Source organism: Odontesthes bonariensis, chromosome 18, assembly GCF_027942865.1.
Source record: "Odontesthes bonariensis isolate fOdoBon6 chromosome 18, fOdoBon6.hap1, whole genome shotgun sequence".
NCBI classification, from domain to species: Eukaryota; Metazoa; Chordata; class Actinopteri; order Atheriniformes; family Atherinopsidae; genus Odontesthes; species Odontesthes bonariensis.
In genome coordinates, this window is record NC_134523.1 from 16,154,666 (window position 1) to 16,174,171 (window position 19,506).

Below are 19,506 nucleotides of genomic sequence, written 5' to 3' on the forward strand. Positions count from 1 at the left end.
CAAAAGTCGGAGACGTGATTGTGCACATCCACGCATGCGTAAGAGGGAGTGACCATCCGCCACTGCCGGCTCCCCAGCATATTAACACACACATGCACAGACACACAGATACACATGACTAATACAAATGCACATACCCTGCCTCCTTCGTGTGCTAGCCTCCCATTCATGGTCCCCTCTAAAAATGGGTGCATTCAGTGATCCCTTTCCTTAGCCCTCATCTAATGTGGGCAGAGGTAATCCTTAAAGGACAGGCAAAGAGAACAGTGATAATCAAAGATAAAGAGGGGCTGAAGGGAGAACGAGAGGGAGACGGTGAAAGAGGGTGTGAGGTGGAGCGCGAGATGGGATAGATGAACAGGATGGGGGGGATTAGCAACCAAGGGAACACATATTTCAAACGAGAGAGAGAAAAAAACAGGAGAGCTGAAAAATTTAAGTAAAGGTGAAGGAGAGGAGAATAATTCAGGAAAAAGGGAAAGGCAAGGAGGATACAAGTATGGGAAACGAAATAAGGACAAGTACATGCAGTATACTCACAAATGAATGAAAGGGTGACCGCAGAAGTGATGAAAAATCATGTCAGAAAAACAAAAAATCAAGAGCAACCGGAGAGTGCGAGTCTGAGTTTGAAGAGAAGTCCAGTTTCTTCTAATTCAGGAGTTTTGTTCTTTCTTGTCTTTCTCGTGATTTTGCCAATTCCTATGCAGCCGTCTCTCCTTCCTGAGTCTGTCCCCTACTGGTCCTCCTTCTCTCTTCACCCTCCCATTTTTTTCTTGCCTGTGCCGGTACTCTTTCTCCTACAGCTCCTTCTCCCTTTTCCCTGTCTTTCATGCTTTCTCCCGCAGACCACGCTCTCCATTTCCCCCTCATTCTTTCCCTGCCTTCTTCATCTGTCCATTCATTAGACACGATTTTACCCTTCTCCGACCCTCAGCTTCCGCTTCTGAAAACAGACAAGATTTATATATATATATATATATATATATATATATATATATATTTTTTTTTTAAAAAAGGTTTCTGAGCAGAAGTCGAGTTCCACGCTGAAAAAAAAAAATCTACTGCAGAAGGAGAGAAAAAACTGTTGACAGGAAAGGACAAGCGGTCTGTGGCGAGCACTCTAATGCTTGGACAATCCTCGGCCTACGTTTTTCAGGGGCGCCACACACGTAAAGGCTGAGCGGTGGTGCCTCGGCACGTGAGGGCATAACCGAAAGCAAATAACGGTAAGTAAAAGAAAAAGAAAAAGGCAAAAACTGAGCTCACTGCAGTTGGTCTCCAGTGAAAGTAGAGAGTAAGGGCGCGTGAGGGAAATGAGTGGGAAGGAGTCCGGGGCGTGTGCATGTGTGTGTGAAGAGGTGGGAGGGGAGAAAAAGGAGAGCCAGAGAGAAAGAGAGAGACTGGAGGTTAATGGAGAAATCCAAGAGGGAGGGATAGAGGAGGAGTGTGTCAGTGGGGAGAGGAAAGAGAGAGTGGGGGGGGGCAGGAATAGGGATAAATTCTTTTCTTTTACACTCAAGGTATTCAGATTTTGTGCTTTTCATTTATATCCCTCTGTTTCAAAGCTAATACCTTCTCTTTCTGTGTGTGGAAAATAGAGACGAAGAAAGAAGGGGAGAAAGAGCTACTGTGTGCTTTGTCTCAAGCCCCTGCCGTTCCTTTTCCTGGTTTCCTTTCTACTCCGGCTCTCCTCTATTCAGCCTATTTTCTGCACGTGCACTTGAACTCTAAATCCTGTCTGCTTTCCCCTCCCCTCGCCACTCTCTCTCTAACTGCGCATCTGTGTGTCTCTGCCTCGCTCGCCCTCCCTCTCTGCTCGGCAGAGGCTTGAAATAGTGCTAGCAGGCAGGAGAGCGGGAGGGGAGGGAAAAGGAGAGGGCGAGGGGGACAAAAAGGGGAGAGAGATGTTGAGAGGGGGGGAGGGGAAGAAGCTTAGACGGGCTGACACAGAGAGCACAGAGCCGCTGTATGTGTGTGTGTGTGTGTGTGTGTGTGGTGCATGTGAACATGTCTGCACATTTGTAAACACACATTCATCTACCTTGGATTTAGATGCAGTGATTTACTGGCTGCTGGTAACACGTTACTGGCTTACACAGCAGAAGAGAAACGAATTTTTAAGGTCAAAGAAAGCACAAACAGAACAACGCGATTTTTACGTGTTTCAGGAAGTGAATGACATCAAACTACACCTTAATCAAACTATCAAAAAACTGAGCAAAACTTTGGAGACAAGATACACGATATTTAAATGTCCGTCCGCACCAGTAATGGCTCTGACAGTCGTTGTTCGGCTTCATCGTGAAGTGAAGAAACTTTAGACAAAAGATTGGGGCTGTCACGATGTCCAATTTTAGAAGAATTAATGTCAAAATTACTGTGATACCTAGAAAAAAGTCACAATAATTGAGCAGTCAGTCAAATCCATCTTTGACTCGATTCTTTAGGTTTGCCATTAATCAGCTGTAAACACATTTACTTGTGATATCATCTGGAGATGCACCGATTGGATGCTTTGTCATTTCTCAGTCTAATTTTCTTGAATAAAAACAAAAAAAAAGCAATAATTCAATAAGGCCATTCTGACATAGGAAACTCCACAGCTACATTTAAAGGTAAGTGCACGGCTGTAAAACTCAACTTCTGACCCTTTCCCAAAGTCCAGATAAGATCAGTGCCAGTCTTTGTACCGAACATGTCCAAAAAAAGATACGGAGGGGGGTGTGGGGGGGGGTTAGTCCCATCGCCTGCGCTGCCGTTTAATCTTCCGAGCATGTGCTCCTAAAACACAATGCCAACCATAGCAGATTTTCCTATTTTCCACGGCTAAAAATAATCCCGGTAGCTGTGATCAACTCACTATTTATGCATTTCACTTTTCTTTAGTGGACAATTGTGCTTTATGCTCACTACACGAACACTATTAAACAATTCCACCAAACTACAGGTTACAGAATCTTCTATTAGACTCATACAAAGAAATAAAAAAAGGACGGGGGGGGGGTTCCTGGTTGTTGGGCAGCTTTTTGTTGAAATAAAAGCCAAGTGAAAATGAACTGCAGTGCAAACAACACCAGTTTTTGTGAACGGTCCCTGCAACAGTCACATCACAGAGAAATCTGGCTCCTGGTAGCTGATACATAGAGACTGATGGTACTTGTCCAGCTTGGATGACGGCTCATTTTGATGAAAATTAGGTTGCGGCTCTTTTCTATCTGGCTACGGTCGGAAAGCTGTTTGTGTTTGAAGAACATTTTGCTTATGTGTTACTGTTCCAGGAAGTTCAAATCTGTGAAACGGGCGCAACGGGGGTGCTGCTCTGTTGTGCTGGCTCTGAAGTTTACGGAAATGTTGGAACAAACTCCAAGCTTTTTCGTACTCTAAACTCGTGGTGAAGAAACGTCCTTGCAGAGGGCGTGTTAGCATGTGAGTTCGACTGGTATAATACTGTCTGTGTTGCCGTTCAGCCAGCACAGAATGGGCTCTATCTGATGCGGATGGGCCGGTCACCAGTCAGAGCTGATCATGCTCAAAAAACATGATATTTCCTTATGTTTATCATCAATGCTGCTACATCACTGGCACCTTTTATCCCACGGTATCAGAGTCAAATATATATACTACAATTAATGTTAAATGTCTGTTCAAGTGATTATCGCTTATCTAATTATCATTTTCAAATTCAGATCACATCAGGCTTGTCTCAGATTGTACTAATTATAATTTTTGGTAAAAAAGCAAATAACTGATTATAGCACAGACAGGAAAAACCTTATAGTTCTGATAAAAGAGTATCTTACTTTCGGGTCAATTTTTGGGGGGTTCTTTTTTTTTCCATGACCATTCCTCTGGCTTTTTTTTTTAGCTCAATCCATCTGACTAATTAAGATAATGTTACTCCTGGTAAGCTGTAATTGGCAAACTGTTTTCCTTTGCAAACACAACCAAATACTCCCAAACTCACAATTTGCAGCGTTGCTGAATTGAATTCAAATTCATCGGACAGGAAAAGCGAATGACTGAGCGGGGGTTTGCAATAATGTGACAATTTAAAGAGTGTTGCCAGGTATATGGCCTAAAGGAAGAGAGAAACGAGAGGAAACAAGGCAGCTTTGATGGTTGCAAAAGCAAAAAAAACGAGCTGAAAATCTGGTCATCCGAAGAAGATGGTTGTTTGTGGAGGCAGTCTTTTGATTTCCTACATGAGAATTATATATGAGAGCTGTAATGAGGACAATACTGACAGAAGTCAGCGCGTACTTCTTTGTTTTTGAAGACTGTGTTTCATAATGGCAAACAGAGGCCTGTGCATCAGCCTCAATCTAAAAACATGGCCATTTATCGAGCAAAGCATCAACCGATGATAAAATAATACATTTCATAAGGTGTTATGTCACCCTCATTCTTAAAAACTCAAGATAACTTCTCTTTTCTTCAGTCAAAACCAAACATTACACAATCTATCAATCGAAGAGGAGACATAAAGGCAACATCTTAAGTGTATTACCAGGCAGCATAGGTTTACTATGGGGTAAAATATAAAAGAGCTACTAACCCTCTGATAGTTTCTCCCTCACTCAGTCGGCCTCTTTCCTGCTGCTGACTGCACAGCAGTCCGCTGAAAGGCATTTGGGTCTGTTTAAAGAAACACAAATGGGCCAGGTTGCGAAAAAGGTGCCCCAACACTGCCCTCTGCTGGTCTACAATAAAAATTACTCACACACGTATCCTCACTGTGTAAAGGCTCGATTTGTACATTATCTAACCACACAATTCACAAATATAACGATGAATTATAAATTAGGAAAATAATACCTTTATCTTTAATTGGGTCTTACAGGTGACTTACGATGGAATTTGAGGCCGCAAGGGCGATGTCACTTCAGACCATGGCCCCATCCTTTTTAAATGAGGACAGCCTCCCTCCTTCCCTCATCAGCATCCTTTCTTTTGCGGCTCCTCCGCAGTGGCTTCGGCTAAACTGGAACGACATTTCCAAAACTGAGTGCCCGCCTCAAGGCTTTCAAGGATATCTGAAAAGTAAGACACGTGTTCGGAGTGGACAACAGCAAAGATGTATGTAATGGGAATGATCTTTCTGTTATCAGTTACCTAAGCTACGCTAGCTAATGCCGATGCAACCGTTAGCAAAAACGTTCATGCGGCGCATTTCAGCTGCTTAAGCCTCCAATATCAGGTTGTTGTTGTTGTTGTTGTTTTTTTATTAAAGCTCACCCATGTCTCCAACCTGCATTTTAGATGCCCAGCGTAACGGTGAAAGATGTCAACCAGCAGGAGTTTGTCAAGGCTTTGTCAGCGTTTCTCAAGAAGTAAGTAAAACACTAAACCAACCAACACCGACAGCATGACTGGCCAACATCCACCTGTCAATCACACAGGTTGATGGACAGAGGCGCAGACAACTGCTGACGTCAGACTAATGGAACAATATGTGGCATATTTTTATTTGTTTACAGTTGGGGGTTATTGATTTTGTCATTTATAATGAGGTGAGAAGCAATTTAGTGCAATTAATATTTGAGACACAGTTACTCTCTGTAAAACACAAGATTTTTAAAAGTTGTAGATGTGAAAATGGAACCAAACCTGCTGGAGGAGATTTTGCATCATGCATCATGTGATGTTTTAAAGAAACAGTCCCAGGAGTGGTTTCATCACCTTATCTGATAATGGATTTTTCAGGTCTGGGAAACTGAAGGTCCCAGAGTGGGTTGACACTGTGAAGCTTGCCAGACACAAGGAGCTGGCTCCCTGTGATGACAACTGGTTTTACACCAGAGCAGGTTGGTGTTTCCCATGCGGCGTTGATTCATCCAGGTGCAGATGACATAATAAAAGCGCCATATACCTGATGAATTTCTGAACTGTTTGGTAAAGTTCAAATGTATATTTTTGGCTCCCTTATCTTCAGATGCAAAGCTTTTCTTTGTCTTAGATGGTTTATATATATATTTTTAATTAAATATAAATAGATATAAACTACTTATTACAAGTTACAAAAGTGAAATGAATAATGAGTTGAATTAGCAAGATAAAATTGAATTCTGAACCACTGTCTCTTGTCATTAATATTTGGGATTTTATACACTGACTTTTCAGGTGATTGTCGTTTTTAACTAGTCCAGTTCTTTGTGTAAATTGTCCTTGGGTCTCGTGAAGGGTGCTTTACAAATCTAAGTTATTATTATTATTATTATTATTAATATTAGTATTAGTTGTAGTAGTATCCCAGAGATTATTTTATATATCCCTTTTATAAAACTTCCCAGCTTAAGATATTTGATGTTTAGTTTAATTCTTACCGTCTTTTATAGCTCAGTCTTTCTGTCTTTCCTTTAGCTGTTTCAGGTGCCCATATGATTCACAGTCCTACACAAACTGTTGTGTTTGTACTGTTAATCAGGCTTTTCACATGTTGATTTCCCCCAAACTTACACAATATATGCAGTAAGACCACATTCACGCGGCAGCTTTTGCTGATAAGGTTGTTATCTTTTGAGGTTAATCAACCCCTCTAAAGCATGAGGACGAAAAATGTCAGACATGTGATAGCCTGGAATGTTTGAATTCATGTCTTTTGGGTGAATAACTCGCTTCAGACAATAAAACAAGTAGGCTACATATTGCAACATCTAGCGTGACACTGTTTGTACGTCTCGCCAGCATCCACGGCCCGTCACCTGTACCTGCGAGGAGGCGTGGGTGTGGGCTCCATGATCAAGATCTACGGCGGACGACAGCGGAATGGTGTATGCCCCGCCCACTTCAGTGTGGGCTCCAGAAATGTGGCGAGGAAAGTCCTCCAAGCTCTGGAGGGCCTCAAGATGGTGGAGAAGGACCCCAATGGGTAATAAGCGTGGACACTGAATAAGTGACTCTGAAGTGCTGATTTAAATAATTGACTACATTTTTTTTTTACACTTCATGCTCACAGTGGTCGGAGACTTACCCCTCAGGGTCAGAGAGACCTGGACAGGATTGCTGGTCAGGTGGGTTTTTGCATATATATACATGGATTTTATTGATAGTTTGTCAACTTCCTTTATATAATCTGCATCAATGTTAAATAACTCTTACACTACGTTTTCTTTTTATTTCTAAAGCCCTTTATTTGAAAAAGTACGAAGAATACTTATCGGCTTATTGCACTGCATTAAATTTGCAGACGCAAAAGCGAGATGTCATATTGCTCAGCACTTTAATGAGACGCTTCATGTCAGTGAGACCCACAGATGTGTTGGATACAGCTGGAGTGGCTCCCTCTTGTGTTCTGTGTCAGTTATTGCTATTACTCTTACAATATATAGTAACGCCTGTATTATGTCGTGACGTTATATAAATACCTGTATTGCTTCCCTGTCATGTTATGGCTGCATGACTGTCGGCTCCTCTCCTCTCCTGTATCTTCAGGTTGCTTCAGCAAACAAGAAGCAACGAAGTTTACAAGGCGCCATGTGAGGAAAGCATGTGTAGAAAACAGATGAGTGAAATGCTGTCATTGCTTATAAACTCATGTTTGCTCGACTTCCACGTGGGTCCCACCATAACCAGGGATGAAAGGCATTTTATGTAAATGCATGAGTCTATAGTACAACACAGTACAAATGAAATATTATGCACGAGAGCAGTTTTTCCTTGAGATAAAAACACTGAGAACAGAATATTACGAAGCCAGAGCATGTTAATGTTGTTGTCCATCTATGGGAAGCTGTGAGAAGCTACTGAGAAATAAAACTTTTACAATAGAACCTCCAATTCAGAATATTCAGAATTTTATTAATGTGGTTTACATGGATTAAACAACAACACACAATGTGTCCCATTTAAACTAAGTATACACACTGACTGTGAGGTCAGAATGCAAGCTTGTGCATGGATGTATAGGTGACTGTAAGGGTTTAGTTGTAGCTCATGATGGAGTTAATCCAGCCGTTATAGTGACACACACGGGCGTAGACACTGGGATGTCCCGGCATGGCGCAGTCATAACCCCAGGACACGACTCCCTGCAGCTGACCGCTACACACCAGAGGACCACCGGAGTCGCCCTGCAAACACAGGAGTAACGGGTTTAAATGACAGAATAACGGGTTTAAATGACTCTTCTCAGTGCTGCTGACTAATAATAATAATAACTGCACCTTTCTTTAAAAGGTGGTAAGAGTGACTTACTGTTGCACCAAGCTGTGCTTCGATTTCAGGTCTGTCTCAGCAAAACCAGGTGTCTCATTTTATTAATCTTTATTTCTATTTATTGTGGTTGACAGTTAATTGTATTACAAACTGAATTTAAATAAACAATAATTTTTTCTTTCGTTTTATTCCAGAGCCTTCTACTCTGCCCTAAACCTACCGCATGAGAGCATATAGAGAGAGCTGCCAAAAAAAACTGCCGCCATTAAACCATGGCAGAAGAGATTTTAAAATGTTGAAAATGATGTAATAGTGATGGATGGATTATATTTCTCTTATTGTCGTATAGTTGTTTTTATACAGATGAATAGTTTATGAAAAAAAATTATTAATTCGACAGGCCTTAGTAAAAGTGAGTACTTGTATGTGTGTGTGTATATACATGCATATAGTTACATGCACATAGTTACATGCACATAGTTACATGCATATAGTTACATGCACATAGTTACATGCACATAGTTACATGCACATAGTTACATGCATATAGTTACATGCATATAGTTACATGCACATAGTTACATGCATATAGTTACATGCATATAGTTACATGCACATAGTTACATGCACATAGTTACATGCATATAGTTACATGCATATAGTTACATGCACATAGTTACATGCATATAGTTACATGCACATAGTTACATGCACATAGTTACATGCATACAGTTACATGCAAATAGTTACATGCATATAGTTACATGCATATAGTTACATGCACATAGTTACATGCATATAGTTACATGCATATAGTTACATGCACATAGTTACATTCAATTCAATTCAAATTCAAAAATACTTTATTTATCCCAGAGGGAAATTAAATGTTGATGTAGCTCAATTAAATCAAGGAGTTATTATAGATGCTGATGGCTGTGGGCAGGAAAGATTTCCTGTAGCGGTCCGTTTTGCATCCAAACTGAAGAAGCCTTTGACTGAAGAGACTCTGTTTTCCGATAACAGTCTCATGGAGAGGATGTTCAGGGTTGTCCATAATTCTCTTGATTTTATGCAAAATCCTTCTTTGCATTATTGTCTCCAGAGGTTCCACAGTCGTCATCAGAACAGAACCAGCCTTCTTTATCAGGTTGTTGAGTCTTTTTAGGTCCCTGGTTCTGATGCTGCTGCCCCAACAGATGACGCAAGAGGAAATGACGCTCTCAACAACAGACTTGTAGAAGATCTGCAACATCTTGTTGCAAACCTTGAAGGACCTTAGCTTCCTCAAGAAGTACAGTCTGCTCTGTCCTTTCTTGTAGATGGCTTCACTGTTGTGTCTCCAGTCTAGTCTGTTGTCCACATGAACACCAAGGTATTTATATTCCTCAACCACCTCCACTTCTTCTCCCATGATGGAAACAGGGTTTGATCTGACCTTGTTTCTCCTGAAATCTACAATCATCTCCTTTGTTTTGTTAACATTCAAGATGAGATGATTGTTCCCACACTATGCCACAAAGCGGTCCACCAGCTCTCTGTACTCAGCTTCTTGTCCATCTCTGATACACCCGACAACTGCAGAGTCATCTGAATATATCTGTAGATGACAGGAGTCTGACTTGTCCTGGAAGTCTGAAGTGTACAGAGTGAAAAGGAATGGTGAGAGTACAGTCCCCTGTGGTGCTCCTGTGCTGCTGATCACCTGGTTAGACACACAATTCTTCAGTCTGACAAACTGTGGTCTGTTTGTCAGGTAGTCATTAATCCAGGTGATTGTTGAGGCCTCCACCTGAGTCTTCTGGAGTTTCAGACGAAGCAGATCAGGCTGAATTGTGTTAAATGCACTGGAGAAATCAAAGAACATGATCCTCACAGTGCTGCCTGGTTTGTCCAGATGACAGTGGGTTTGTTGAAGCAGGTGTATGATAGCGTCTTCAACTCCAACTCCATGGCGATAAGCAAACTGCAGGGGGTCCTGATATGTGCTGGTTTGCTTACACAGGTGGGTCAACAGGAGTCTCTCCAGGACCTTCATGATGTGGGATGTCAGGGCAACAGGTCTGTAGTCATTGATGTCTGAGGGGTGAGTTTTCTTTGGTACCGGAACCAGACAGGATGTCTTCCACAACAGTGGTACCTTCTCTTGGGTCAAGCTAAGGTTGAAAAGGTGTTGCAGAATCCCACAGAGCTGCTCTGCACAGGCCTTCAGGACTCGGGGGCTGACACCATCTGGACCTGCAGCCTTGTTCCGGTTCAGTCTCTCCAACTGCCTCTTCACCTGACTTCTAGAAACAGAAAAGTGGGAGGGGGAGGCAAAGGGCACAGCAGCATCTCCTGATTGGGTTGAAGACAAACTAGTGGAAGCAGAAGAATCCATGACTGAGGTGGAGGTGGAGATGTTACAGGAAAGCTGTGAGTCAGAGGAGGGTGGGATGTCTCTTTGGCTGGGAACAGGAGGGGAGGATGGTGAGCTTGTTCTTGAACTGAACCTGTTGAAGAATGTGTTCAGCTCATTTGCTCTGTCCAGACTTCCATCCATCCGATCCTCCCTCTGTTTGAGGCCTGTGATCTTCTTCATTCCTGACCACACATCTCTGATATTGTTCCTCTGCAGTTTACTCTCAAGCTTCTTTCTATACACCTCCTTGCTCTCTCTGATCTTGACTTTGAGCTGCTTCTGTATACTCCTCAGTAGCTCCCTGTCTCGCTCCCTAAAGGCTCTTTTTTTCTTGTTCAATAGTTCCTTTAGCTCACTGGTGATCCAGGGTTTGTTATTAGGGAAGCATCTTACTGTTCTGGTGGGGATGGTGTTGTCCACACAGAAGTTTATATAGTCAGTCACACACTCAGTCATGGCATTAATGTCCTCTCCATGTGGCTTACAAAGAGAAATCCAATCGGTTGCATCAAAACAACCCTGTAAGGCTTCTTCAGCTTCATGTGACCACTTTCTAACAGTCTTTTTGTGACAGGTAGTCTCTGGACAAGGGGTTTATATGCTGAACAGAGAAAAACAAGGTTGTGATCTGATTTACCCAGGGGAGGTCTTGATTTCGAAATGTATGAATCCTTGACATTTGTGTAAAACAAATCCAATGTCTTGTTTTCTCTGGTAGAGCAGCTGACAAACTGTTGAAAAGTTGGCAGTGTAGCAGAGAGTGAGGCATGATTAAAATCACCAGATATTGCCACAAAAGAATTGGGGTGTTGTGTCTGTATCTTAGCAACAACGGAACTGATGACATCACATGCAGTGTCGGCAACAGCTGAGGGTGGAATGTAAACAGCCACCAAAACAACACTGGTGAACTCTCTTGGCAAATAATATGGATGAAAACTTACTGCCAATAGTTCAATGTCAGGACTGCAGAGACGACTCTTCACAGTAACATGTCCTGGGTGACACCATCTGTTGTTGACAAGCACTGCCAATCCACCCCCTTTCCTTTTCCTGCTACTCTTTAAATCTCGATCTGCTCGTACAGTCAGGAAGCCCGGCAGAGAGACGCTGGAATCGGGATATGATCCTGTAGCCATGTCTCAGTAAAACACATTATGCTACAATCCCGATATTCTTGCTGAGTCCTTGTCAAGGCTAGAAGTTCATCCAACTTGTTAGCTAATGATCTTACATTGCCCATGATGACGGATGGCAGAGATGGTTTGAACTTCTTCTTTCTTTCTCTCCTCTTTGCTCCTGCTCTGCATCCACGACGCCTCCTTTTCAATTCCAGTGGGATTTCTGGCTTCAGTTGTCGAATTATTTCTGCTTTTCCAATGTTAATCAGCTGCTCCCTGTTGTAAACCACCTTGTTGCTATGGTTATGCATCATAACAAAAGAGTAAAATATACAAAAGTATTGGGAAAAATTAAATCAGCTGCACAGCATCCAAGGCAGGAAGGAACAGTTGTCCAAAAAATGCAATTTCTTCCAAGAAATAACAGGAATGAAATTTAGAAAAAAGAAAAATCTCAATGTGAGGTACAGAGCTACTCCAACGTGCTGCCACCCTCAGCGGCGAATTCTAGAACATGCACATAGTTACATGCATATAGTTACATGCATATAGTTACATGCATATAGTTACATGCACATAGTTACATGCACATAGTTACATGCATATAGTTACATGCACATAGTTACATGCATATAGTTACATGCATATAGTTACATGCACATAGTTACATGCATATAGTTACATGCACATAGTTACATGCATATAGTTACATGCACATAGTTACATGCATATAGTTACATGCATATAGTTACATGCACATAGTTACATGCATATAGTTACATCCACATAGTTACATGCACATAGTTACATGCATATAGTTACATGCACATAGTTACATGCATATAGTTACATGCACATAGTTACATGCACATAGTTACATGCACATAGTCACATGCACATAGTTACATGCACATAGTTACATGCACATAGTTACATGCACATAGTTACATTCCACCAGGGTTTAAGACAGAAAACCATGTATCTTTTTGCTGCAGTCAACAACACTTTGAGAGCAGTGGTGTGTGTGTGTGGGGGGGGGGGGACATCTGGGCTCTTCACACCCTACATAGTCCCTTTGTGTGCTACAGCTGCTGCTCTACAGACCAGCTCACCTGGCAGCTGCTGGCACCTCCTTGCATGAATCCAGAGCACAGCATGTTCTCGCTGAGTTGGCCGGGGTAGGCACTCATGCAGATTCTGTCATCGATGATGGGCTGCATCAGGCACTGAAGGCTATCAGGGTAGTAGTCTTGAGAGCAAAAGGGCAAGTCACAGTTGAATTATTTATTAATCAACAACGAAGAAGAGAATATTTCTATTGGGGGACCCAGCATTACATAAACATGTAAAAGCACTATGACAGTATTCATTAGTGCAATAAGAGTAATGTAGTAAGTGGGTGATGAATTGGTTAATTGATGGAAAATTAAGGGACACTTTGTAAAATAATACTATATAATATATTAATCCCAAAAAGGGAAATTGATATATGTATATATAATTGTGTGTAAATTTTCAATAATTATCTGGTAGGTTGCTAATCATAGTGTAAATATATGCTGCTTCTTTCTCTTCCATTTAACTGTGAACAAAGTAGATTTGGATTTTGAATAATAAAGATATGTTATACTAGTAATTTTTTCTCTACTTTCTGATATCGTCCGGCCAAAGAGTTTAATAGTTTAACTGAAAAATAATATTTGCAACCTCTGGAGGGCAGTTTCTGTCTATCGTCTTTGCTGTGTTTGAACAGGTCAGTAGAGCAAGAGTCACCTCGGGCCGACGTGACTTACCGCCATTGGCGGATGTGTTGCCCCAGCCGGACACCAAGCAGGTCTCGTCTGCCACGGGGCAGCGGAAGGGCAGGGACACCGTCTGGACATAGCTGTTGAGTGTGGCGGGGTGGCTCAGCTTGATCAGCATGATATCATTGTCCAGGTTGTAGCTGTTGTAGTACGGGTGCTTGATTATCATGGCTGCATCAATCCACTGCTCGGTGCCATCATTCACAGCAATGTTGTGCTCACCAAGACGGACCTGGATACGACTGGTTGCAGTGAGAGGCGGTTTGAATGTCACAGATAATTCTCTTATTCAGACACATAATAGCCCTATTTGGATACATCTGCTAAAACAGCAGCCTTTGTGGCCACAAGTGACAAGTGGGAGCAATATATGAGAAGCTGTTCAGGTTCCGGAGGAACATTCTGTTTCTATAGCAACACAATCTGGCACAGTTCCACAGCAGTTCGTTCCCATGAACTAGATTTTGATTTTTTAAGTGAACATTTGACCATTTTTATTTGTAAAAATGTCCCATTTCAGTTTCAACAAATCATATATGTGCACACAGTCATTTTGATTTGAAACAAGAGGTCTACTGCTTGCTACTCCCTACCTATCTTCATTTGAGTGTCATTGAAATGTCATTCATTTTAACAGGGACTGCTGAGTTCTTCTCAAATTGATTGATTGATTTAAAAAATAGATTTTTTTAGATTTATTTATTTATTTAGTAATTTATTAGTAGCAGTAGTAGTATTATTTTTATTAGAATTGGTATTATTATTGTTGTTGCTAATATACAATCATTGTAAATATTTATAATTTTTTTGATCTACTTGACTAATTTGAATTTCCCCCATTGGGGGATGAATAACGTATTTTTCTATTCTATTCTATTCTATTCAGCGAGCCGGCACAGCAGAAATTTCAGAACAAGCTCACTTACTGTAAATAAAGCCATCATTAATGCTTTAACATTTACCGACATGCCTTAATTTTGTGGATTCTGTGCCAGTACCTTAAATGAATTAAATGCTGTGTTGCACTTCCTATAGGTGCCAAATGTTGACCATATTCACTTTATATAAATTTGTTGTGTTTCATTCAGTGTGGAGACCCTGACGCAGCATTGCACATTTGTTAATGTTAGTGGAAACGGTGATTGAAGCGGCACGTGAAAACGGGGCTTCCTATACTTACGACTTGTAGCAGTGAGCAGCAGAAAGCACCCACTGGCTGGAGATGAGCGATCCACCACAGAAATGGTATCCAGCGTTCAGAGACACCTGGTAGGGAGCAGAGTGCCTGGGACACTCATATCCTCCAACGACTTTCTCATCATCAGCTGCAGCATCTGACAGGGCAATGATGTAACATGTGTGGCATTAGGGAAATGTTGATAAAGTTAAAAAATACACAGTTAAGCCATAAAGAAGGAAAGTTGTCTCTTACATGCTGCTCCGAGTAAAGCCAGGAATATCAAGCCCTTCATGGTGAAGTCTGTCTGAATGTGGAGGCAGCCCATGTTGGAGCTCTTTTATAACTCCTGCCCTGACTTTACATTTCAAACTTATCAACATCAGATAGGGTAAAACTCTGCTATGGGAAAGAGCCACATGGAAAGATATCAGAAAGAACTCGACTGATATTGAAACTGAAGCATCTAAATCGGACTTCTTTTGGATTAACAGAGCTCTTGATTTTAGTTAGGTAATGGGAAATTAAACGTGAGCTGGAGTAAATGAAATACTTGATATCAAAGACGTAGAAACAGATATGTTTCACCCTAAATATCCGATCAGAAACACGTGAGTGTTAAATGTGGATTTGTCTGATAAAAGTTTATAGTCTGCAGGAGTCACTGGTGTCAACTCAGCAGGAACATTCAGCATATTTGCCAGGTAACCATCATGGAACTGATAAGAATGTTCCAAACAAAACTGGGAACATTAATATTTCAGGTCAAGACCCCATCAAAGGACAAAAGATAACTGACATGATGATGAAACATTTTTCAAGAGTAAATTTTCTCAAATCTTTGTTTTAGTTTCAGGGAAGAGAATCGCTGGACACAGCTGGCACAGGTTAAATGGCTCAATTTTATTTAATTTAGCGTTTATATTATATATATATAATATAATAAAGTGCACTATATACTATATATGCTTCTGAGGGACTGTGCTGGTCAACTAGCAGTCCCTCTTCAGAGGCTCTTCAATATGAGCATTCAGATGGAAAAAGTCCCGGTGCTGTGGAAAACTTGTCTCATACCAGTGCCCAAATTAGGGCTTATCTGGATGTGCCTGGTTCATTTGTGAGAATCATGTTCTTTGATTTTACCAGTGCCTTCAACACCATACAGCCTCCCATACTGAAAGACAAGCTTCCAAGTATGGGTATGTTCTATGCTGTTGTTTGCTGGGGGAGTTGCACGACAGACGAAAACTGTAGGTGCCTGGACAAACTGGTGAAAAAGGCTGGTTCTGTTGTAGGTAGAAGGCTTGACCTGCTGGTAGAAGGCTTGATAAACCATCTTCTGTTGTTTTAAATGAACTACTAAATAAAGATGACGTGACTCTTGAACTGAACGATACTTTATTTATCCTGAAATGGGATTTTTTTTTTTTTTTTGCAGCTTAAAGAATTAGTTAGTTATTGTTATTATATCATCAGTCAGAATAGTAGTTATCTTAAAAATGTAATTGTGTAGTTTTTGCTGTGAGCAGGAATGACCCCTGCACCACTATTTGTTGCAGTAGAGCTGAAGAAGCCTCTGACTGAACAGAGTGTAGAGACTTTAGAGAGTGCTGAAAGTATGTTCAGCAGCTTTTGCAGCATTCTTCTTTACATAATCAGCTTTGCAGATATCTTACATGTATATGCGAAAGTGTTAATAATGCTCAACTCTATTATATTCAGCGTCAAAATGTTTTTTTTAGTGGGGGACAGATCGGGACGGCAGGCAGGACAGTTTTCCACCCAGAATGCCGTTTGACATGGTCTTGGTTGAACAAGCAAAGATTTTTTGAATAAGATGTCATCAGGTTGGCAGTACGTCCACAAGCAGCTCCGAAGCCTTGAGTTAAACTGTGTTCACTGACTGAAGGGGTCTTGAACCAATGCAGTTTGTTTTTAATAACACTGATTCTCAACTTTGTCCTTTGTGTATAGAGGACGATCAGAATTATCTCAATGTTTTTTCATTTCACTACTTATGTTATTCTGAGATTGTTAAACCCCACCCCACATCCTTAAAGGCCTCTCTGCAATTCCCTCTTTATGACATTACAAATAAACCAATAAATCGCTTTTTATATACTTTTATTTGTAAATTATTTTAAACAGCACCTCATTTACCCTCTGCTCACCAAAATCAGGTTGCAACTGACCTACATTGTACAGAATAATGGTGAAACTATTCCTGATGGCAGCTTTATAACATCCACCCGACATCCGTGTAAGCTGCTTTTTCTATATGTGACCACTCCTGATCGTTAACAAATGGTCTCAGGAAATAATGAATGCAACTATATTTTTATCTTTGGAAGAGCTTATTGATAAACAACTTTTATGTGAAATAACTGCGATATTGTTTTGACACTTTACACACGGTATCAATTTAACGGAGTAAAAACAGTTAGAAGGCAAAGCAAAGTTTAAACAAATTTTTATTGAACATAAATAAAAAGGTGAAGGTAAAAAAATACTTAACAGGTTTAGAAATTTTTTGTACAACTATTTACAGGCAAGGATCCAGAGGTGAGCCAGAAGTAACAGATTCCCATTTCAAATTGAATTAATATTTCTAAAAGGAAGGAAAGAAAGGGGGAGGAAAAATAAGACTTCTATATACAACCAGTAGCTTAGTCGATGCCCAAGGAGAGTAAATGGGCAAAAAAAAGGATGGCAAACCATTCATAATAATAGTCAGTGGTTGATATAATTGATTCATTTTCATTTATCAGGTTTAAATGATTAAAAAGACTGAAACACGAGGAAGCAGTTGTTCATTAAAGGTTTTGTGTAATTAAATAAACACTTCATAACGACATTGAGGTAGTACACCTGTGACAGTCATGAACAGGAGGAAGAAGAGGGTACAAACAACAAAAAAAGAAAAATAAATCAACTTAGGATCATTAGCTTCATTCTTGTTAGTCAGCCTTCAGTTACAAACTACAGCTTAAAAGTTCAAACACATTTATTTCCATCAGTTTGTTGAATATACATTTATTGTTCAAATTTACAAAAAAGATTTATAGGGAGTTGTGCAGAGAAAGACTGCTAGATTCGTGCTGAACCCTGCAACATGAGCCTTAAAATACACAACACAAAAAGAACAGATAAAGTACAGACTGTAATAGTTGGATAAAAGCATTCCGATCACAGCATCTCTGCTATTACAAATAAAATCAAAGTCTCAAACTTACTGAAGGAGGAAAAACAGGTTGGGTGACCTAAAACTATCTTTTGGGGATAAACGTCACCAGCACCTAAAAGACTGGAGTCCCTGCTCACCAGAGTGAAGTTAAAATGTAGCTGCTCTACAACGTACACAAGGTGCTTTGAATCCAACATGTTCACTTTGTATGAAAATGAAAATGTGTCCTGGCTGCCTGAAGGTTGTGTCGAAGTAAGGTGCGGAATATATTCTCCTCATCGTCCTCTTTGATGTTGTATTTACAGACACTCTCACCAGCAGAGGAATGGGTCCCTCTTCACAGAAATGACTGCAATCAGGTTATACTAGTGGGCACCATTTGTAGGTGGTAGCAAATGCCCGTCGACACCTACTTCCAGCAGCATGTTATGACGGTAAGCCAGAAGGCAAATCCAAAACAAACTCGTCAACTATAAGTAGCAGTTCCCCAAACTTCGACATATAGCTCTAATCTGGTTTGTGTGACTGCTAGCAGAAGCATGAATAAACACGCTGCCCTCAACTCAGTGAGTCAAGTAATCTCCATCTCATGGCTTCGTCAAATACGACTGGCCTTCAGGATTTCATTCATTTAAAGACAGCTTCTTGCTTTGGGATGCTGGCGTGCGCGTGATGTTCTAGTTCAGGAAGCGACGGCACCGCCTCGCCCCGCAGTTGCAGTGCAGCTTGTTGTTGTCGTCCTCAATGGGGAACTTGTAGTCGTAGGTGAGCTCTTCGCCCCGGTAGATCTTCCTGAGGGCGAAGATGACGATGTGCTTGCGGCCGTCCACGTTGATGACGCGGGAGTAGCAGTTTGGCTCGCACGAGTGGTTGATGAATCTGGCTGCGTTGCCTTGCATTGTCGCGTCCACCACGTCAAAGTCGTCGATGCGGAACATGTAGCAGCCGATGCCCTGATGTGAAGCGACAAACACCAAAACAGTCATTTTTAGATGCATTCGGCACCTTTTACCTGTGAGCTTGAAATTAACCTCATCTCTTCCTGCAGCAGCCAATTCACTGCATTTCCTACACCTACTTCAATACCAGTTCAGTTTGGCTGCAGAGAAGCTGCCCAAGCAGGATCATGCTTTACCTGCTGACTTTTAATGTCAACGCTCCATCGAGCTGAATGAAAAGTGGCGTCTTTGGACGGATCTGTCGCCCACACCAACAATGTAACAAAGGGTTGCAACAGCATCTGGTGCAGGTATAGATCAGCTGCCTTCACTTTGCAGCTTTCCACACGGAGCCGAGTGTCCATTACCTCTCACTGTTTGCATCACAGCATGTAGCAAAGTCATTTTGACAAGCAACTGAAGTTAACATGCTGCTTTCTCTGCACGGTTCTGTGCACAAGGACAAAACTACAAAGAATGTGGAATAATTCAAATGACAAAATACCCGTTTTCTTAACTGGAATCACCGGCCAGTTGTTCTTAAATTCTGCAGTTACCTTTTACATACAAACAAAGAACTTACAATAAACATACAATCCATTACTAGTAAATTCCATATTTTATCTTGGGGCCCATTTTTCTCCTTTATTTGCTTGTAAAACATTGACCGGCAGACCGCACCCACACTGAGTGAGAATGCCTGGTAAACAACGTGTGGAAATC

The 19,506-nt window shown here is 41.2% G+C and overlaps 3 protein-coding genes across 5 annotated transcripts in view; 1 reads left to right on the plus strand and 2 right to left on the minus strand.

The window, feature by feature from the left end:
- Positions 1 to 1,032: 1,032 nt before the first annotated feature.
- LOC142368337 (small ribosomal subunit protein eS19) lies at positions 1,033 to 8,338 on the plus strand. Of its 2 annotated transcripts, none has more exons than XM_075450488.1 (7): positions 1,033 to 1,229; positions 4,844 to 5,079; positions 5,263 to 5,333; positions 5,707 to 5,807; positions 6,688 to 6,871; positions 6,959 to 7,013; positions 7,435 to 8,338. In XM_075450488.1, exons 3-7 carry the CDS (start codon positions 5,263 to 5,265, stop codon positions 7,480 to 7,482), a joined length of 459 nt encoding a protein of 152 aa, XP_075306603.1. In that variant the 5' UTR covers positions 1,033 to 1,229; positions 4,844 to 5,079; the 3' UTR covers positions 7,483 to 8,338. The 2 variants fall into 2 exon arrangements, with proteins under 2 accessions (XP_075306603.1, XP_075306602.1); XM_075450487.1 differs by having other exon boundaries at positions 1,034 to 1,229; positions 4,844 to 5,043.
- Positions 7,812 to 14,989, minus strand: LOC142368237 (trypsin-3-like). The gene is made up of 5 exons (XM_075450369.1): positions 14,917 to 14,989; positions 14,665 to 14,833; positions 13,473 to 13,726; positions 12,792 to 12,928; positions 7,812 to 8,072 (listed from the first exon to the last, which is right to left on the minus strand). The coding sequence occupies exons 1-5, from the start codon at positions 14,987 to 14,989 to the stop codon at positions 7,923 to 7,925; spliced, it is 783 nt and encodes a 260-aa protein (XP_075306484.1). The 3' UTR covers positions 7,812 to 7,922.
- Positions 14,990 to 17,114: 2,125 nt separating this feature from the next.
- The window catches only part of kmt2ba (lysine (K)-specific methyltransferase 2Ba), a 29,910-nt gene continuing 27,518 nt past the window's right edge, over positions 17,115 to 19,506 (minus strand). For both annotated transcript variants that reach the window (XM_075450162.1, XM_075450161.1), the window contains exon 36: positions 17,115 to 18,798. In XM_075450162.1, coding sequence (XP_075306277.1) covers positions 18,523 to 18,798 — 276 coding nt within the window. In that variant the 3' untranslated portion in view covers positions 17,115 to 18,522. The remainder of the gene's footprint in view (positions 18,799 to 19,506) is intronic.

Bases quoted from the DNA above. Each gene is read 5' to 3' on its own strand.
- LOC142368337 (XM_075450488.1), top strand. From the start codon at position 5,263: ATGCCCAGCGTAACGGTGAAAGATGTCAACCAGCAGGAGTTTGTCAAG. The intron at 5,334-5,706 runs GTAAGTAAAACA...TGGATTTTTCAG, and splicing joins TTGTCAGCGTTTCTCAAGAA to GTCTGGGAAACTGAAGGTCC. The intron at 5,808-6,687 runs GTTGGTGTTTCC...ACGTCTCGCCAG, and splicing joins CTGGTTTTACACCAGAGCAG to CATCCACGGCCCGTCACCTG.
- LOC142368237 (XM_075450369.1), bottom strand. From the start codon at position 14,989: ATGGGCTGCCTCCACATTCAGACAGACTTCACCATGAAGGGCTTGATA. The intron at 13,727-14,664 runs GTAAGTATAGGA...CACTGCAACCAG, and splicing joins GCTGCTCACTGCTACAAGTC to TCGTATCCAGGTCCGTCTTG. The intron at 12,929-13,472 runs GTAAGTCACGTC...TTTGCTCTCAAG, and splicing joins CAACACATCCGCCAATGGCG to ACTACTACCCTGATAGCCTT.